Here is a 21,153-nt window from a genome sequence, read left to right as displayed (position 1 = left end):
GGGCCACACACTTTTTATAGGCCAGCAGACTTCATAATTCTCTCAACAGTTGCAGATGTTGCTTTGGTGTATACCTGAAAGTGAGAAAGATGAAACAGTTTTCTGAGTGAAGATTTTCTTCTCTCAGTGAGCCTTATGTCTAGGTAGGAGCAGGAAAATTATGCTACTTTTGAAATACCTGAACATTTTTAGAGTTGTGCTCTCATTGGTTTCTGCCTCTACACGACTGCGGATACAGACTGCTGCCTTCTTGTGCTGCTGTTTAGAGAGAGCATCTTTCCTTCATTTCCATCCTTATAACCTGTAGTCATGCAGGCTTCCTTTAGTGCTTGTCAGCATTATATCTCTATTTTTGCTTTCAGCAAAAGTAGCCTTTTTTGCTGCTTCTCATTTCTTTTAGGTATATGAAAGAGGTGTTTGCTGGTTGTTGAACTTCTGCCTGCCAGCTTTATTATTGAATTATTCAAGATTATCTTAGTCTAATTTGTCTCTAAAATTGTCCAGTCACGCAGCAGTCAGTCCAGTCATTGACTAGTGGCTTTGCTTGATAGTTAATTCCTGTGTATACGCAGGAATTTCCAGTCCAGATGAAGAGGATTTGGTGGTTTGAAGTTATCCTTGTAAAAAGGAATTTTTTTTCTATAAAACTTAATTCAGTGGAAGCCTGAGTAGTATTGATACTCGGTGAGACTAATGCTTTTTGCACTAGACCTGAAAATGTTACTTGCTTCCAAATTCATTGGAAGGCTTGAGATATTTTTTTAATCAAAAAATACTTTAACTTTCTAAAATAGCTAAAAATCCATTAGTATTGAAAAAAAATGAAGGTGTAAAACCCTCTGAATTCTCTAGTGGATTAACCACTGCATAAAAAAAAAAAAACAGAAAAGAAGCCACACACAAAAAACCCAAAGCCCAAGAGTTTTCAAGCAACCAGAAGTCCCCTTGATGATTTCCTGCTAACGGTCTTTTTAAAAAGTGCTGCTACCAACTGGGCAGTGACAGCTTCACTTAGGTCTGTGCTGCTGAGTCCTGTCTTTGTTCATCAGCATCTGAGAAGGCTGATGCGTTTGTCAGTGTGCCCAGAAGCCAGTACTTCTACAACACTCATCACGCTTGTAGCCACTTGCTGTATGGAATATTGTTTTCTAGGATGGGAAGAGAGAGAAGTTCGACAAGGAAAAATTACATACTGGTAATTGTGTTTGTCGTTACCGTTCTGCTTTTCCCATCCTACCTTCCTCCAGTCATCTCTTACAAAAATCTTTGTCTTTTCTACACGTGTTTACGAATCTTTTCTAAGTCAGTTGCATTTTTGGTCTGCGTTGTGACTGGTTAGGCCTGGCTATTTATACCTCCTGTGATTCAGCATGTTTGCCTGCTAGCTCCCTGATAGTGGAACTGTAATTTTTGCTGTGTGGAATCTTGTCTTATAGGGGTTTTATAGAAGAAGAAGGTCTACTACAACCATAATTACTGGTATGTAAGTTTCCCTTTTCTTTCACAAAAGGAAAAATGAGAGTTGGAGTAATCTCCTAGTAATTCAGGTAGCTAAGGTTTCTCAGAAAAGAAAGTGTGTCCTAAAATAAAGAGATCAACCAAAGGACTGAAGTCTAACAATATATAACAAATTAATAATGCATAAAAATTTGAAATGAAAAAAAAATTTAAACCAGCCTTGCTGTTGCTATGCAAATGTAAATAACTTCACACTTCCAGCTGAGGATTTTTGCCTTTTTCCCCCCCTCCTCAGACACAGGTATTTTATGGTCATATTCTTAAATGCATAAAACAAAAGATAAAGAAGTTGCAATGGTTCTTTCTTCTAATTGTCTTTCCTGACTTTTCAAAATCCCTCTTGTGTTTCATTTCTTCTAAACGGTTACGCAATAAAATTCACCTGGGAGAACGAAATTCTGTTTAGAACTGAGTAAGAGGCTTAAGGGGTTTCATAACCTGAATTTTTCTTGTTGACTAGTGGCAATAAATATTGAGAAAATAGATGTCATATTAGAACAAAAGAGCTAATTTGAATCTAAAATGAATGATTTACTTTCATCCACACAGGAAGAAAGATATGTTTATGCTATAGACATACTCCATAATTTCACCCCTTGTTATGTGTTTCAAGGCTTAGAATCATTCACGCCAAGAAAACAGGCAAACGAGATGCTACAGGAGGTGGTGACGTGGGAGAGGAGCAGCAGTCTTTGGAAACACCGACACCGGGGCGCAAACGCCGACGGAAGGGCGGGGACAGTGATTACGATGATGATGACGATGACGACAGTGATGATCAGGCAGATGAGGATGATGAGGATGAAGAGGACAAAGAAGATAAAAAAGGAAAGAAGGCAGAAGTTTGTGAGGATGAGGTGGGGGACTTTAACTATAGTGAAACTTAATTCACTAATAAGTTAAAACTTGTTTTCCTTCTGTTTCTCTGCAATATGGCACTGCTTCCCCAAAATAGCACAATGAAAAGGAAGGAAGAATAACTTACCTCCAATATTTTCAAATTTTTGGAATAAGTTTATTTTCCAGAGGTTTTTTTTTTCTTCTTTTGATAGCTGTTTTGGTGGGATTTTTTTTTTTTTGGTTTGGTTTGGGTTTGGTCGTCCCTGTCCTGTCCGGCCCCCCCTCCCCACCCCGCTTACTTGTTTTGACTTAGTCTTAATTTCTCTGAAATTCTGAAAGATTGTACCAGATCCAGAGAACTGCAGCTTTGTTAGCAAGTGAGCAGAACTGTAGTTTTCTCTTAGAGGAGAATAAAGGTTATTTATTAGTCAACAAAACAATAAAGAAGTGTAAAGTTATATTTAACATTATCTATTATAAAGCTTGCCTGTGACCTTCCTGTGTATTTTTTTCCATAACTTTTCTAGGATAGTCACTGCTTGACTGTATTTAATCACAAGATGATAAATTTTGCTGGTCAATATCAGATAAGATACAGGAAGGATCACTGAAGCATTTTTAGCTTGTTGAGCTGAATTGTATCTACAATAGTCAAAAGATTTTTTTTTTAATAAAAGTGCCACAGGCCTGTAAGATTCACTGTGGAACTCTGGAATTCTCTGCTGGATGAAGCCTCATAAGAGACAAGCAATACCAAATGCTACATTTGAGCGCACTGGGTGTTGCACTGTTTGCAGAAAAATGATCCATTTATTCAAGGTTATTGAAGTTCAGATGAAGGTTTTCTGGGTGCTGTGGGTATGGCCACTGGAACAATGCATGAATACGACATATGTGAACTCACATCTTTGTAAACACTCTTCATTAGAAACCCGCCTAGTTTCTAGGGTAGGAACAGCCCTTTGTGCTATTATTCTGGATTTATTTCAAGTGCTATAATGTGTATGAATTTAAGAGAGCACGTGTCTCCGTTTAGCCCCCACCCCAGGGCTAAATAATAAGCAGTTGTTCTATCACCCAGTGTCCCTTCCCTGAGCAGAAAGGCAACTGGGAAAAGGAGGGAGACCTGTGGGTTAAATTTAAACAGAATTTATAAAATAAAGAAACCCATATTAATGGTAATACAAAACACACAAAATTATACTTAGCCCACAGAGTTGTAGCGAGTCGCTCCAGGGGTAGCAGTTGCTGAGAGGAAGAAAAAGAGAGGAGAGAGCAGAGCAAAGAGCCCCCATGCCCAGCAGCTTTCCCATTTATAGCGACCCTGAGGTTAATGTCACAGCACACACCCGTGGGCCAGCCTGGGGCAGCTGCCCTGGGTTTAACTGCTCATGGCCTCATCACCAGCCACAGCTGGGCACACACTGAAACAGCACGGCACAGAAAAGGGAGTCTATAAATTTCATCCCCATGAAACCAGGACAATACGTTAAAGGCATAGCACAAAATTCTTACAAATTAATACTTCAGGATTAAAAATAAGTAATATTTAGATATCTAATCTCACATCTGTCCCTTAATCTTTTTCCCTTTCATACAATGTCCTGTTTTGGTCCACTGGGCATTTTATAGACAAAAGTCCTTTAACTCCTGCTGAGAGATTAATTTCCTGGTATAACAGAAGTGCCACTGCTTTCACGCTAAATGTGGTATTTCAGAAGGTACCCTCTGGTACACTTCTACAGAGCCAAGAAATACAAGACCAGTATCTTACAGTGCAGGTGATTGGGAGCTCCTAGGATTTTGGTTGTATTGTTTTGGAAACTTCCTGTTATCCCCAAAGACTTTTCTTGAACTAAATTAAAACTCTCTTTATGGAAATGACTCTCATTTTTAAACTGTGTCAAGAAGAAGGGAACCATAGACTTAATCATGGGTGCATTCCTCTTAAAAATCAGCAAGATTAATACTGGAACCTTTATAGCAGACTTGTAATTTAAAGTGTCTCTACAATTTTTGTAGACATTGAAATAAAATGCAAGTGTGTACTGACCAAAGACTGATTGATAAGATTTTGACAGATTCCATTATTTCACACATGAAAACCACTTAGAAATGCATTTGAATATCCAAAAAGCTTCACAGAAACTAAGATTAAATTCTGTGGTCTTCAGTGTTCATGCACAAACTGAATTATTTCTTCCAGTAAAAGAATGTTTTCGCGAATACTTGGCCACGGGCTTTCTCCTTCGTACACATCTGGGGTGGTTTGGAAAGATGCAAGATGTATCTTTTTCAGTTATGTTGTTCCTAGTCAAATATATTGAACAAGCACAAAACTTGAACTTTTTTAGCCTTAGAATTTGCCTCTCATTTTCTGTTACGTCTTTTTACTGTAGTATTAGTAAGACATGGTAGTATCATTTTATCCTGAAATAAATTTGGCGTGTCTGTATATTTGGTCGTTATAGGATGATGGGGACCAGACAGCAAGTGTTGAAGAACTAGAGAAGCAGATTGAAAAACTGACAAAGGTGAGGGGTCAGGTGTCTTCGTTATACTACAGAATTGATCACTGGATGTCATGAGTTAGAATGTTAACCATCATTTTCAATGCTCCAACTTAATGTTAATTGAAATAAGGATCAGCTTTTGTTTCATGAGAATATGAACGATGCTGGTCTTCGTGACACCTGAATTGTGAGTTTAGTCTAGGGGTACTAAGTGGATATGACTCAAAAGACAGTTAGAAAGCTGTTGATAATATATTCGCACATCTCAGAATAAAAAGTAATAGAATTTTTATCCAGACCTAACTGATACACTTCTGTTTGTTGATCTTAGAAAGCAGTGATAAATTTTGTGTAGGAGAAGCAATGACTTTTCCATTATACAAATGACTGTGATTCTCATTCCCTCCTATAGTTGGCTAATTTCTGCAGCTGTGTGCCGAGCCTCTCTATTGAGAGAGTTGTCTTTGCTTCAGATTTTGAAAGAAGCAACAATGGAATATGAAGAGAAATGTAAACGAGAAAGATAGAATGCTGTAGAAAAAAACATGTTTTTATTCCTCATATTAGAAAATCCATCATTTAAGACTTTGTCTCTTGGTTTCTCTCCTGTTCCAAATGGCAGTAAATTAGCGGTCCAGAGTTACACCTGACTTCCAGCAGGGCCAATTTCGCAGAGCAAGAATTGAATAAACAAACTGAAGTTGTTGTTGGCCCCCCTCAGAGAGAACTCTTTATTTTCAGACATTATTGTTCTCATTCTTTTATGAACCAGTTAAAATGCCTCATTAGTTTCCCATCAAGAGCTGCACTATCAGCTATCTGCAGTGCTCTGTTTACCATTTGCTGTTAGTGTATAATTGATAGGATTTCAGCTGTTCTTGTGCAGTGAAATCTTTGATCCTGTTGTCCTCTGAGAGTCAGTGTTAAAAAGGCAGGACCTACCATGACAAAATGTGTGTTTAAAGGAAGACTGATAAACTTAAGCTGAACCAGGAAGTGATTGAATTGATTTTTTTAAAGGGAGCTATGTAAGTAAAATCATCAAGGCAGCGACTGTGAGTAGAATGTCACATAACACACACACAAAATCTCTAAGAGAGCTTCCTCATGTGACCCTTGAACTTTTGTTCAGCCTGGCAGCCAGGAGATGTTTCTGTGATAACGATTTTTTTCCCCCGTTGACTTGTAATGCTTTCCCTTTTTTTCAAACAGCAACAAAGCCAGTACAGAAGGAAGTTGTTTGAAGCTTCGCACTGTTTGCGTTCAATGATGTTTGGTCAAGATCGCTACAGGCGCCGATACTGGATCCTGCCCCAGTGCGGCGGTATTTTTGTAGAAGGCATGGAAAGTGGTGAAGGTAAGAAACAAAGACATCACGTCACGCCAAGGCCTACTACGCAAACACATACTGCCCACCTCTGTAGGCTGTAATTTTATGCAGCGAGGTCTTCAGGCTTCACCTCCAACCAGAGGCTAAACAGGGTACTGTCAGTAGACCTCTCTGTCCATGTGGTGTTCTCTGATACTCTTTTTCTGATAATGAAATACCAGTTAATATCTTTCAAAATGAGGATTAACATTTTGGAAGTTTTCAGTTGTTATAGTGCTATATGTTGTGCTTTTTCATATTTATCTACATGGGATATTTTTTGGCTCTTTCTGAACTGTTTCACATTTCCCTGTGTCAGTGAACTCTGCATATGAAAACTAGGATGACTATAGAATGCAAAAAAAATTCTTTTCGTCTTTAGTTGTTACATTTTGTGCAAATACACAGACGATTCTGTGCTTGAAGATTTGATATATGTCTGCAAAAATATGAAAGTTATTTTCACACAGTGAAGTACTGTGTTTTCTAACCAACAATATGATTTAGTCTCTCTATTTTACCAACTGATCTTTATTCCATTCCAGCAAATGCTGAAGTTGTTTTTGCTAAAATTAAAATGTGATTTTGTGGTTGTGACAGTTGTATACTAACTGTGATTGAATTTTTCACACACTTTAAATTGGATAGATGCAGAAAATATGTATTAATCTGACCTTTTTGTGGATATTAGCATTTTTAAACTTAAGCCTTCGTTTTGGTCACAGAAAAATCCTTTTTCTTATCCTAATTCTGATATAGATGAAGAAAAACCCCATTACTCTCACAATTTTGCCCCCAAAAGTAACGAAAAAAGTCTGATACACATCAGAATTGCATTATCTCATGAGAATTGCATCATTCTAGAGAGCTATTTAATTAATATAACTCTAATATTATAGCAAGGTATGAAATCTGAGCCCTGTTTTGGCCCCAAAAATAAGCTGTAGAACTTTTCCTAAATCTAACCTCGATCTTCCAAGTTACCTTTCTAAAATGGGTAGCATAAAAAAATAATTTTTCTGTGTCTCCTGTTCTGCATTATTTTATGCTGTGTGTTAGGAACTGTTTTGCAGGAGTAGCTGGACACAGAAGGTGAACTGTCGTATGCTGTACTGCTTGCATTCCTTTTGTTCACTATGTTCTATGTATTGTATCTTAACCAGATGAATCCCCAAATGCTTCAGAAATTGTATACAAAGAAAATCATTGAAATACACCGACCTGTATTAAGACAGTAAAAACAAACAAACGAAAAACCACACAAAAGTTTTCGCCAAGAACTGTAGGGCAGACCTATATTTTTTTAATATATTGTCTTAATGAAAGTTTAGTCTCCCTGAATGGACATGTTATTAAGTTCTCAGCTACTCCTTCCCCATAGCTCTTAGTTTGCCCTGTTGCAGTAAATTCTGCAGTTTATCCACTGCTAATTCCTTTATCTGAACATTGGAAATGCGAGGCATAAACTGTTGAATGATCTGGCCATTTAAAAAATACTTTTCCTTCCCTCTTCGGGTAGTCATTTTGGTTCTTATGCTGATACTCAAATTGTTTATATCTTGACATACACCATAACTGTGGACACATTTTTAAGCTTTAATTGGAAGGTATATTCTTTTCTTTAATGAATTATCTTTGTAGAAATTATGATCTTCCAGAACGAGCAAGTAAACTTCTGTGGCTGTTCTAGCCTTAAACCATAAGCAGGACCTTTGTTGAATTGCGATTGCAATACCTGATGAAAATACTTTAAGAAGTTGGAATCTTGGATTTTCTACCTCCTCCCCCTTTTCCTGACATCTTCCCATCCCATTTTACACTTTTTAAGACTTCTAGTCTAAGTTGACACATCGGTATAAGGGTAGAAGAGAAATGGTTAAGAAAGAGCAAAGACGACAGAAAAATGTTTTTCCTTTTCATAAAAGATAAAACTTTTGCACCTCATATGTTTGAAGAAACTGGCTTTTGCAGTCAGCTTCTGCTTGTCATACCTCAGATTGCTTAGATGTCATGCTGTGTGATTGCATCTGTCTGCTTAGCTGCGTGGAGTCCCAGTCATCATGTTGAGGGGCTCTTGAAAGAGTTTTAAACTATCAAGAATGTTGACATTGTTTCACAGTCGAAGTTGTTAATGGGTTTTTTTGAAGAGGTAAAATATTTAACGTTGTGTTTCAATATTTGGGGAATATTTCATTTCACAACAGGAATTTTGGTCCTCCTTTTTGTAGTTGGCTGTGAGTTTAATGAAATGGTCTTTTGCTAAAATAAGCTTTAAGGCTATAAACATTGTACCCTCTTGATATGAACAGGGGAGTTTTCCATAAAGCATAGCGAGTCTTACAAAAAGAAAGCCGCCAAAAATGTGTCCCTTTCAAAGACTTCACACTGGCAAACTGCATCAGACATACACGCATCCTAAGGGATAACACTATAGCTATGTTAACTACATTGAGGTTATTTTCCTCCAGGTGTTTAGCAGGATTTAAATCTGTCTGTGCCTTGAAGCTTGTTTCCTTCTGCAAAGTGTTCTGTAAAGTGAGAAGTGATTGTGATCTAGCCTGTGTTGAGCCAAAAGTAATTTTTTATCTACGGTGATAAAAATGGTCTAACATAGTTGGTCTGTTATATTTCATCTATGTTTCTGGTACGTTTTTAGGCCTAGAAGAAATTGCAAAAGAAAAAGAGAAGTTAAAAAATGTAGAAAGCATGCATATCAAAGAAGAAGAATTTGAGACCGAAGAAAAATTACACTGTTTAAATACAACTCACTGTGAGCAAAAGGAAGATCTGAAGGAAAAGGACAACACTAATTTGTTCTTACAAAAGCCTGGGTCGTTTTCAAAACTAAGCAAACTGTTGGAGGTGGCAAAAATGCCACCTGAATCTGACATTACGTCACCAAAACCTAACGGCAGTGCAGCGAACGGCTGCACGTTACCTTACCCAAGTAACTCAAAAAACTCTCTCTGCAGTCTGCAGCCCCCTGTATCACAAAGCACCCCTGAGAAGTCTGATTCTAATAATCCTTTAAATCCTAATGCAAGCGGGACAGGGAAGTTTTATAGTTCTCCACTAATTCCAAATGATCAGTTGTTAAACACTCTTACGGAAAAGAACAGGCAGTGGTTCAGCCTTCTGCCGAGAACACCCTGTGATGACACGTCCGTTACCCATGTAGACACACCAGCTACTACAACCTCACTTACTCCTCAGTCACATCCACCATCAAAGCCACCTTCACCTGTTCCGTCACCTCTGCTGGGCTCCACCTCTGCACAGAGTCCAATGGGGTTAAGTCCTTTTGCACTGTCACCACTGCAGGTAAATAAATGAATTTTTGAATAGTGTGCTTATTTGGGCAGAATTTCTGTTTAGACTAATTGTTTCACAGAAGTGTTCTCAATATATCTTAATTTCTTTATTTCTTTTTTCTGTTTCTAAATGTTAATAACTAATTCCGTGTTACAGATGTTTTATAATACTAGAAATTCTTTGATAAAAAAGATTAAGATAGGTAAAATAGATAAGCCAATGTATGGTATTTTGTACATGTATTTCAGCAATTTAATTTGGCTTTTATAAGGTTGGCCACCGGTATTAAATGAAAAGCAAATAAATAAATAAAATCTAGTTTTCAGAAATGACACACCACAGCCTCCCTTTAAAAGCTGTTATTTTTTAAGCATTAACAGGGCCCTAACAGCGAGTATTACACATTAGCGTTATGTTAGTTCTTCTTAAACTAATCAAAGTACTGAGTAAAGGCCTCCTTTATGTTTTGATTATTGTTTGACAAATAGCATCCTAATCATAATTCAGGTTTCTTGGCAATAATTAATAATGGTAGTTGTGATTGTGCTAACAATATATTCTGTGTAGCAGATGAAGACTGGACTACCTGTCATGGGACTTCAGTTTTGTGGATGGCCTACAGGAGTTCTTACTTCGAACGCTCCATTTTCATCTCCTTTACCTGCTCTTGGATCAGGGTTGGGGTTATCAGAAGTGAATGGTAACTCATTCTTGGCATCTAGTGTTCCTGCAACTACAAGTGAATCACCAGCACTACAGACTGAAAAAATAGCTTCTGCCCCCTCTACAGCAGTTGAAGTAGCCAAGCCAGTAGATTATCCTAACCCAAAACCTATACCAGAAGGTGAGTAGAATGCAACAATAAGATGGAACTGTGCGAAGGATAATTTCTACAGTGCCACTGCAATGTTACAGTTTATTTTTTTTTATAATTTGGCTAGATGATTTCTCTAATCTGTGTGTGATCACATAAAAAATGCCTGCAAAGTGTTTATATTCTTGTCTTGATTTAGAAATGCAGTATGGGTGGTGGAGGATTACTGATCCGGAGGACCTAAAATCTTTGCTTAAAGTGCTGCATCTCAGGGGAATAAGAGAAAAGGCCTTACAAAAGCAAATACAGAAACACATGGATTATATCACTCTGGCCTGCATCAAAAATAAGGACGGTATGTAATTACTAGTTATGTTACGCATGGTGTTGAGGCATAAGATGACTGGCATAGAGCTCTTCGAGATGTGTTTAGATACAGAGTTAGAGTAGTGGCTGCAGAAAAAGGGTGAAGGTCTCATTGTCTGTAGTTGCCTTTTCACCAGCCTTGTTCTGGAAAGTTACAGGATTGGAGAAATCCTGTTTAATATAAATTGCTCTAGTGGCATGGGTGTTGGTAACCTTTTTAAGCTCTTTCCGTCTCTAACACTCTAGCTCAGCCTCTCCTTCCCCTTCTTGCCTTTAAATTGCAAGTTCGAAAACCCACAGAATTTGTTGTCCATATTGGGTATCTTAAGAGTAGTACTCTTTTTACAACAGTTATTCAGCATTTGACTGGAGTGACAGGTAAATCAGCTTGAATTTACTCAGAGAAGTTATAATACTAATTAAAATAATAAAAATGTGATTCTCAAATACAGTTGCAATTATTGATATCAATGAAAATGAAGATAACCAGGTAACTCGAGATGTTGTGGAAAACTGGTCAGTAGAAGAACAAGCAATGGAGATGGATCTTGCTATTCTTCAGCAGGTGGAAGATCTAGAGAGGAGAGTTGCATCAGCTAGTTTACAAGTTAAGGTAAAACCAACTTTTAGTAAAATGTCTCTTTAATAAGTGGTAAGAATTTAAAGTAGATGGTAGCAGTGCTTTTGCTGTTGGTAAGTGCCTTCTTATCCATCTCTAATTGTTTGCAAATAAAACAAATCCATTGCAGCATTATCATGGATATTTGTGTTTGAAACATTTTATTGCAGTTAAATCTTCAACTTGAAGATGCTCAGAATGGCAGTTCCTGGAGAGTGTTCTTAACAGTGTGCGGTTCCCTGCACGTTTTGCTAACCTTCTATGAATGCAAAGCTTTTATTGCATATAGTGGGTTTTGCCACAGTTCTGCCGAGTTTGGGTGATTGTTCCTGTTAATGCTTTCAGAAGAGCCCACAAGCACATCATAATGTACATAATGAGTGTTGTAGAGTCATGGAGAACATGGGATGGTTGTGAGTGTGAAAGAGTTAAGAATTTACTGGCTGTCATTACAATTTGGGATTTTTCCAAGGTGGGTGTAAGGATATCAAATCGCATATGTTTGGTTATAGTACAGATGTAGTATTTGGGATCTAGTTCGTTCTAGGGGTGAATGTTATTTCTGTGTGACCAGCTGATACTGTCTCCTGAGCCTGTTGGACAGATAGCCCTATGCTGGTGTTTTGACCAATAGAGTAGGACACTTCAAGAGGAAATAAGAATGCAGACTGTTGCAGAAAGGTCCCTTCAGAAAGTCTGGTAATGCTTGTATTTTTTGATTAATTATTTTAGTTCTCTGGATATTTTGGAAACTGTCTCTACAGATGGATGACAAGTAACCAAGATCTACAGGAAACAGTGCTTCAGTCACTTAGTTTGATTCCATAAAACAGTTCCTCTGTTTACACGCGAAGTTAACAGCAACCAATAAATGCACAAACCTTTCTATTAACATAGGGTTGGCTGTGTCCTGAACCTGCATCAGAGAGAGACGACTTGGTATATCATGAACATAAGTCAGTTACTAGATTGCACACGAAGCACGATGGCGATTGTGCTGGAGGCGGAGAAGGCAATACCAGCTCTCTAGAGCGGAAGAGTGACAACCCTCTAGATATAGCTGTAACCAGGCTTGCTGACTTGGAGCGGAACATAGAGAGAAGGTATCTGAAGAGCCCCTTAAGTACCACCATTCAGATCAAACTGGATAATGTGGGCACAGTTACTGTCCCCGCTCCTGCACCATCCATTAGTGGTGATGGTGACGGGTAGGTTCTTGAGATTAACTTGAAAAATTATTGTGCTTCTTTGCTAATTGGAGCCTATTTTCTTATTGCCTGTTATCTATGTACTTTCTTGTATGTCTGTGATCCATATGGATCATGTTATTCTGCATGGTGCTTTGTAAAGACATTTTTTTGTTACGTTTGTTGATAATCTCGCAAAGTTATCTTACATTTAACTGGTTGTGACTAAGCTTTGAGGCACGTAGCCACAGTCTGTGCACTACATGAAATTTAGTTGCTTAAACCTTATACTTATTGGCTGTGTACGTTTTGTCATTGCTTGGCTTTCAATGTGATAATCATTGTTCAGCGTTTAAACGTAAGCAAACATGGATGCGACCTACTTAATTTCTCTGTATTTCACTGCAGAACTGAAGAGGATATTGCTCCAGGGCTAAGGGTATGGAGAAAGGCATTGTCAGAAGCGCGCAGTGCTGCACAGGTAGCTCTGTGCATTCAGCAGTTACAGAAATCAATAGCGTGGGAAAAATCTATTATGAAAGTTGTAAGTTTTTAAAATTTTTTTTAAAGAAAATACTGTAACTAAACTATTTTTGCTGTATCCTATTTTCTCACATCAGGCATTTTAAAATACCGTGGTTAATAATGCATTTCTTATTACTGCGTGTAAAACTTAATACAGTTAAACTGTACATTGTGCACAGATAAGTATAAGCCTAATGGAAAAGATTGTCCCTTGCTTGCCAAATTCAGCATCCTGAACTTCCTAAAATAAAAAGCTCCTATAACCGGTTGCTTTATTTAAGATGGTAATTACTCTTTGCTGTTAACATTTAGGGTAAAAAAGAATAATTTCTGGCTCTATCTGATGGAAGATAGTTCATCTTATCTCATTCGTGACATAAGCTTTATGGAGGTTCAACATTACATATCCCAATTAAGGAGTTAAGTTTTCGGAAGGTTGATACGCTCCAAATGTGTGGCGTCTTTGCGTGCACACTTCTCACAGCTGAACATTCAAATTGGGCAAGTGTGTGAGCAAAGAGGCTGAAATACCTGTTCCGTGTACACTTAACAAGTAGGTCTGTGTTAACTGCATATATACAAAGAAGGCATGCGAAGTGCATGTGTCAAAATTTGCATGGACCTTTGAACCTCAAATTTCTGAAAACAAAACTATTACTACAGCAGTGGTGATTACGATGTGATTAAGTATGTCCAGTGCTATGCAGTGGGTGGCAAAAGTGATTCTTCCATTAGTGGTCTTTTCCCTAATTTTCGGCCAGTCCTCTACAGATTCTAATTACATGTGGACAATTAAAGGATGATTTAAATAAAAACTATAGTGTAAGGCTGCACCTTTGAGTTTATATAGCTGTAAGTTTAAAGCTGTATCTTGAGAGCAAAAAGATTATGAATTCGGTAGGAGTACCTGAAAAGGCATTTGAACGTTTCAAGGTGTAATAATTTATTATCCAGAAAAAAATCTATAGTATCATTCTCAATTTGATTGAAATGTTTTGTGCATTTAATTGCACAGTAAATGTAAGTATTTAGTGAAAATATGTAGAGATCTTTAAGCTCCTGAAAAAGAAGTCCAGATACGGAAGAGTATCAAAATCACACAATGTATGTAAGAAAATTGACAATACATTAGTTATTTTTAAGTTAGTGTGAACTTCAGGAAGTGCTGGGCTCATTTGTTTTGCCTTGCTGAATTTGTTCATGGTGGCCTTTGGATAAGATCCTTACTGATTATTATTTGAAAATACTGTTGTAAAATAAAATAATTTTTATGAAATAGCAACTTATATATGCAGTATGAGCATTAATGAAGAGAAGATTCCTGAGACAGTATGTGTGGGCCAAGTGATATTGATGGGTATACGATACCTTTACTTGTCATGGACATAAATGAAATATAAAAAGTATTCATAGTTTTGTGTTCTGTAGGACACCTATCTTACAATGAATTGCTTTTCAAATGTGTTCCTAAATGTAGCCTTTAGATTAGTTCCTCACATACTGCATATATTCTTTTACAAATGTGATCATTAGTAGACTCTGAGGTAAAATGAAAGGAAAATAATTTTGAGAGTGGATTTGTGAGTTTGGAGGAGAAGGGTAATTTAGGTACCATTCCTGTGGTTCAAATTTTTAAAATTGAATTAAAGCCATTTTTCTTGTATTACAGTACTGCCAAATTTGCCGGAAGGGAGATAACGAGGAACTGCTGCTCCTTTGTGATGGTTGCGATAAAGGCTGTCACACCTACTGCCACAGACCCAAGATCACTACCATACCAGATGGTGACTGGTTTTGTCCTGCCTGCATAGCAAAGGTAATACTAACCATAAAGATGAAGTGACTTACAGTTGCCTTTTTATAGATGGTAGTTACAGGTCTACCAGTGCTTTTTTCAGTGAAAATAATGGTCTGTATGTTGGTCTGGCTCTCTGTCTTCATGAAAATTGTTTTCTATCTTTTCATTCTTTGACTGTCAGTGAGCCTTTTCAATGGCATCACGTGCTTGACTTGAAATTCTGCCAAGTTCCTATTCTGACGATCAGAGTGATGGCTGCAAATACTGTGCCACGTTATGATGCTGTCTATACCCATAACAACTTATTTTTTTATCTTAAATAAACCCCTTAGTTTCCTCTTACTGACTATAAATAGTTCTGTATTAATGTTCCTTTTTTCCCACTTTGTAGCATTCTTGTACTGTCATACTCCTTTGATGTTCTCCTGTACTTATCTGTAGCCAAGCTATCTGTATCTTTCATATCTAGCTTTTAATCTTTAAATCAGTTGATCCCGTCCCTGACTTTTTAAAAACTCTTTTCCAGTTTTCCACATCTTGCAAATAATATGGTTACTTGAAAGCAAATAGACCATTTCAGCTGTGGTTGTATCAATGTCTTTCAGGAATAGACAAATACTTGTCTAAAACTGTGCCAGCCTGGTTTGTTAGGAGATACTGTTTCACCAATCTGAAGGTCAGGTGCTTTTGTATTGTCAGAAGTTGAGAACCTAAATCACTAGTAATAGGAATTTCTACAGCGTTACTTGCCTTTAGAGAAGTATAAAAAGCAAATAATCTCTGATATTTAATATCTCAGTTGTTTTTGTGCTTCTGTTTGTCCGATCTTCGTCGCTGTCTATCAATAATAACAGAGGTTTCTGTAATTTCTTGGTTGTTGCTTATTTCAGTTCTCTCTATTGTAGGCAAGTGGTCAAACTCTAAAAATAAAAAAACTTCAAAATAAAGGGAAAAAAAGTAATGAACAGAAGAGAAGCAGGAAATTAGCAGGAGATACAGAGGATGAAGACTCTGCAACTACTAGTGTCCCCTTAAAAAGAGCAAAAATAGACTCTAAAAAAAGAAAAATGGATGAAAATGTTTCTGTCGGCCAATTAAAGCAAGAAAATGTCACTGCTATTAAGAAACCTAGAAGAGATGAGTCCAAGGACCTGGCTATATGCAGGTAAAGTGACAAATTCTGAACTTGGATAAGTGTTGTTGAAACAAGTAGTGCCGGATTCTTTTTATCTGTGTTCTGGGGAACAAGAACCCTCTTTGTCATGTGTCCCGCACAGGTTGTGATAATTTGAGTGTATGTATAAAGGACTTAATGTGTGCGTGCTGGGAGTAGCTGGTAATGAAGCCCAAGAGGAAAGTACCTAATGTTAGAATGTGGTCTGTGAAATCTCCTCCTCCTGCCCTTCCAAGAATGGGACAAAAGAGCCCTGGTGGCAGTGGTACTGACAGCTTTCTCGCGTGTCACAAAGATCGCTATTCGCTATGTCCAAAAGGCGCTGCGTTACAGAGGAGGAGGCAGGAATTGGATGCATCTTCTTTTGTAGTATTGCTGATCAGTCAAAAGTGACGTCGTTTAGCCTCATCACGGGTTTGGAAAGTCAGTATTAGCATCTGTCTTACTGGTTTGCAAATGGTTTACGTTGAGGTTCAAAGTATTGAAGTTGCAGGGCCACGTTTTTCTTCTAGAATGCTGATCACTAGAATTTCATCTTACGTAGGTTGCCTGGAGAGAGCTTAATGCTATTATAAATACTCAGTTAAAATGTCTGTCTTTATTGACATTGTTCTCAGCCTTGCACAGGGCACAGGTGCTTTCCTTTTATAAAGTGAATAGGTTGGCAGTACATGATGAATTTATGGAGCAGTGAAAAACCTCTGTGAATATATGAACAGCTTAAAAATATTGATTTAAACCCTTATTTTATTCAGCATGATTCTCTCAGAATTGGAAACTCATGAAGATGCCTGGCCTTTCTTACTTCCTGTAAACTTGAAACTTGTTCCTGGCTATAAGAAAGTTATTAAAAAGCCTATGGACTTTTCCACCATTAGAGACAAGCTAAGTAGTGGACAGTAAGTAAACCTATTGTAAATTTTACTTTACATTTTAAAAAATATTTAAACTTGGCAATACAGTACGTTTTTTAAAATCAGTTAAACTATTTTGATCTGCCTGCTCTGGTACCTCTGTGATTACTTTTACAGTCAAAATAAGAATTCTTAACTGTATACTTTTGTCTTTGCCATATCTAAGTGACATAGCATGCCAGGTGGGAGAACCTGTGGAACTGGCTGAAAAACAATAAAACTGCCAGGTCAAATGCACAGAATGAATCAGGAGGAAAAGCTTTTTTTCCTCATCATTTCTCATTGAGACATCTTAGTGTTGTTACATGTAAGCAAGAACCAGCTGGGTGAGCTTTAAGCTAATTTACCCTGTAAATAATGTTGTAGCTGTGGAATGAATTGGTACCCCTGTTATGGGAAGTTAATAATTTTCTAGTCCTAGAATTAGACTGCACCACTGCTTAAAAAAAAGACACTATATGCCTCTGTTCCCCTTCCCTCCTTGTTACGCCCCTGTGTTCTGATGACTCCCCACCACCAAAGAAAACTTTGTCATCCATAAAGACTGACCCTCTTTAGCATCTGTCAGCTCCACACAAAGCAAGTTTCCCAGCATAACACAAGGGCTTTTTAACCTCTTTCTCCCTTGAATCTGAGATTCAAATGCTCCACACGTGCTCATTGGTATCAGTAGACTTGCAGCTTTTACTACTGTTCTTTTTAATAATTCCCGTGAATATTGGAACACTATTGGGGCCATGTATGTTCAGGATAATGAAAAGAATAACAAAGACAATGTTACAGGATTGATCTGGGCAGCCTGATTTTGTTCCTGGCTGTTCCTCTTTTAGGTAAATGCAGCTGTACTCAACACTTACTTTGAAAGGAGTTGAGCACAAGAATAAATGGGAAATAGCCATAGAATTTTAACTAGAAAGCTATTGAAGGGAAGGAGAAAGTTAATTTTTAAAAAGCTTGTTTTCCAGTACAGGCTTGAAATTCTACCTTACAGGGTTTTTGAGGAAAATAATACATACAATGATGAGAGAGTATTTCCTTCCACTGATGTTCGTTTTCTTGTTAATATTTAAATTATAATTCAACAATTAAAAGTGTAATTAACATGTAAAGCATTCATTGAATATTCTGTGGCTGGTTGTAAATTCTCTGATGTTAAGGTAGTTCTTTCTCAGGTAGCTGAAGTGTTTTTCCCCTTTGATTCTCCGTGTTCTAAAAATCAATTCACCTTTTTCTTCTTTCAGGTACCCTAATCTTGAAGCATTTTCGCTAGATGTCAGGCTTGTTTTTGACAACTGTGAAACCTTTAATGAAGATGATTCTGACATTGGCAGGGCTGGCCACAACATGAGGAAGTATTTTGAAAAAAAATGGACAGAGATCTTCAAAGTGAGCTGAAGTTACCAGAACTCTTTTTCCTTCTTTGTTTTTCCTTTTTTTCCTTTATTTTTCATTAAATGAGGACTGATGAGACCAGCAATGTGAACTGTATTTACATGGAAGTGCAAGGCACATGCATAACTAATGACTCTTTTTTTCCTTTAAAATATCACAGACTCGTGATACTAGTTCTAAAGGCTTCACTCCTACAGCAACCATGGCCCCTTGGTTATTGGTTTGTGTGTTTTAATGAACTAATTTAGGTAGAACAGGGAAGCACACCCAAAGAATTTCAAAGAAAGGGGTGTTATAGTGCAATAGCAATTTAAAATATATCAAAACGCACTGAATATTCAACCACCAGAGCTCTACTTGGGGAAATGGTTCTCTTTTCCCTTTCAATAAATATCTATTTTTCATTTTTTTACTTTGTAGTTTATTTTTTAGTGAATGTATTTAATTTTATGAATTATTTATGATTATACAGCATTCAGAATCTTCGTTTTCTGTGAAAAGGAAGAATTAGAAAATTGCTTTAAATCTTGAAAATACAACAAGGAATGTTTTAAAATATAAAACAAAGCCAAGTAAAACTGTTTACACTGACGTGCTGTAAAAGCACTAAAAATTAAACTTTACTGTAGAGTTACAAGTACATTTATATATATGTTGCTGCATCACTTGTGTAGTTAAAATGTATTTCAAGACAGTGAGGAAAAATTGAGACATGTATATACTGTTCATTATTGTTTATATTAAGTCTTGTTTTAAATATGTATGATGTGTACATATTGTTTGCAGACATTATTGTTTATGCCTTAGGAGGACGGTAGCATTTTATTTTAGTCTTAAGGTAATTATAGCTCTATGGCTTGTACAGTAATTATCCTCTACCAACACTGTGGAGTCTCCTTAATCTTGGTAGTGCCTGCCTTTAAAACAGGGTGTAGGGGATATTAGTTTTCCATTTTTCTATTTTGTTATATAATTTCAAGCCACCACGGCCTCAGATTCAAGTATAATCATTTGTATCCATGTGGAATAAAATTGTGACGATTTCCTACGCACACAGTATTTTTTCATAGAAACATTTCCCTCCATTTGCCTTGACACAGAAATAACAAAAAAAAAAGACATTTGTAACCACTGTGTTTTATCTACCGTGTGTTGTGGTGGCCTGTTGGGGCAGATAGATCGGAATTTTTTTTTGTACTAATGTAAGAGTACTTGAAGTTTTATTTAAAAGAAATGTTGTGGAAAGGTAGCATTCTTTTTCTTTTCCTTTTTAAGGAGTGTTATTTTTCACTAGTATGTGTGGCACGGATACAATAAAAGACTGTTTTGCAAACCAGCTTTTCTTGGCGATTTTAATACTTCAGATCCTGTTTATACAGGATTTTTAAAAATATTATCTTGCATTTAACATTTGGTTGTTCTTATGATGCATCTAACTCTCCTGGCCTTTTAATGGTAATTCAAAAAGAAGCAATTGCCAAGCTGTCAGAGTGCAGTTCAGCCGCCTGTTTGCCTGTTTGGATGGGCATAAATAACATTAGCGAAGGCCTTCAGGTACAACCACTGGGCTGCCTCCTATTTGACCTGTTTCTGCCAGTCCTGTTTGCTGTTGTTACAGTGTGAATGCCACATGTAATGTTTCTTAAAACCACTGTCCATGCAAGGTTTTGTCCTTTTTTTTTTGGTCTGTAGAAGGGCATGAGTCATAATCCTTGCTCTGACTGAAGAAAATAGAGGAATTACAAATGAATATTGTGGAACCTCAGTACCTATGGCTCCCTCACCAAGTAATGTTGTGGGTTTTTTCTGGGGGAGAGGTGTTATTTTTTGCTTTGAAACTAGGCTTGCCATGTTTGAGTCTGGAAGGGTTAGGGTTAGGGTTAGCCTTGTTTTATATACTTCCTTGCCATTATACTTCTTGTCTCTGCTGAGAAAGAACAGTCAATGCCTAGTTTTTAATAAAATTTTTGTTTCTGTTGCCCTTCCCAGAACATCCTGTTCAATGATATTTTTCTTTTCTAAAGTCCTGTTAGAATAATTCATGTTACCTAGAATAAAAAATTTGGGTGTCAGGCAGTCTTGCATTCTAACATTAGCTCCGCCGCAAACTGCTTCACGCCTTTCCTTTTCATCACCTTTCTGAAGACTTTAATAAAAAGGTTTGCTGACATGTTCCACAGATGTGAAGATTAATCAGCGTTTTGAACATATGATGGTAGGCTTTTAAGTGTTATAAGTATGCTTAGATTATTGGGAAAACTATTTCTTTCATGCAAAACAATTGTTTGTTTTCTCAGATTCTGTACTGGTTAATGCTTAGTCTGCCACACTAGATCTTATATTAATTTTCTGAAAAGAACACATTACCAGCTACACTACATACATAGTTGCATTTTTTCAGCCTGTATCCTAATTCAGCTGAATAGGTGGGAAAATTAAGGCGACAACAGCTACTGTAGCTATGACAGTGAACAAGCATCACCTCTCTTAACTTGACATTACCAATGTATTGCTTCACTCACTAGCAGCCAGTGTGTTCATTCCAGTTTCAGTGAAATTAAATTTACAGGAATTATTACATTTGAATGGCAAGCTTGAATCATACACATGCCATCATATATCTCCATAGAAAAGAGCAGGGATTTAACGCCTAGAAAAATGTGCTTAACTTTTCTTCTTTGCTAACTTTTTCTCCTGTTGATCTGTCTCTCTGTTTTCTCAGAGAAGTTTTCCAGTGCGCTCTCTTCCTTTGTGAATGAAGTATGCTGATCTTAGTTTAGAGAATTTATTGACAAGCTTTCAAACTCTTTTA

General features: G+C 37.1%; 1 protein-coding gene across 10 annotated transcripts in view; it reads left to right on the top strand.

The window, feature by feature from the left end:
- BAZ2B (bromodomain adjacent to zinc finger domain 2B) overlaps nucleotides 1-19,674 on the top strand; it is a 124,445-nt gene extending 104,771 nt beyond the window's left edge. For 6 of the 10 annotated variants that reach the window (XM_068407523.1, XM_068407525.1, XM_068407519.1 and 3 more), the window contains 13 exons: nucleotides 2,132-2,375; nucleotides 4,830-4,892; nucleotides 6,084-6,228; nucleotides 8,897-9,561; nucleotides 10,120-10,396; nucleotides 10,566-10,721; nucleotides 11,185-11,345; nucleotides 12,249-12,559; nucleotides 12,947-13,082; nucleotides 14,733-14,879; nucleotides 15,767-16,026; nucleotides 16,791-16,934; nucleotides 18,191-19,674. In XM_068407523.1, coding sequence (XP_068263624.1) covers nucleotides 2,132-2,375; nucleotides 4,830-4,892; nucleotides 6,084-6,228; nucleotides 8,897-9,561; nucleotides 10,120-10,396; nucleotides 10,566-10,721; nucleotides 11,185-11,345; nucleotides 12,249-12,559; nucleotides 12,947-13,082; nucleotides 14,733-14,879; nucleotides 15,767-16,026; nucleotides 16,791-16,934; nucleotides 18,191-18,344 — 2,863 coding nt within the window. In that variant the 3' untranslated portion in view covers nucleotides 18,345-19,674. The remainder of the gene's footprint in view (nucleotides 1-2,131; nucleotides 2,376-4,829; nucleotides 4,893-6,083; nucleotides 6,229-8,896; nucleotides 9,562-10,119; nucleotides 10,397-10,565; nucleotides 10,722-11,184; nucleotides 11,346-12,248; nucleotides 12,560-12,946; nucleotides 13,083-14,732; nucleotides 14,880-15,766; nucleotides 16,027-16,790; nucleotides 16,935-18,190) is intronic. The other 4 variants (XM_068407528.1, XM_068407527.1, XM_068407524.1 and 1 more) reach the window with 3 other exon arrangements.
- The last annotated feature ends 1,479 nt before the right edge of the window (nucleotides 19,675-21,153 follow it).

Source organism: Nyctibius grandis, chromosome 9 (assembly GCF_013368605.1).
Source record: "Nyctibius grandis isolate bNycGra1 chromosome 9, bNycGra1.pri, whole genome shotgun sequence".
In the NCBI taxonomy this organism is placed as follows: Eukaryota; Metazoa; Chordata; class Aves; order Nyctibiiformes; family Nyctibiidae; genus Nyctibius; species Nyctibius grandis.
Note: the sequence above shows the minus strand (reverse complement) of the source record. Positions and strands in the feature narration are given on the sequence as shown.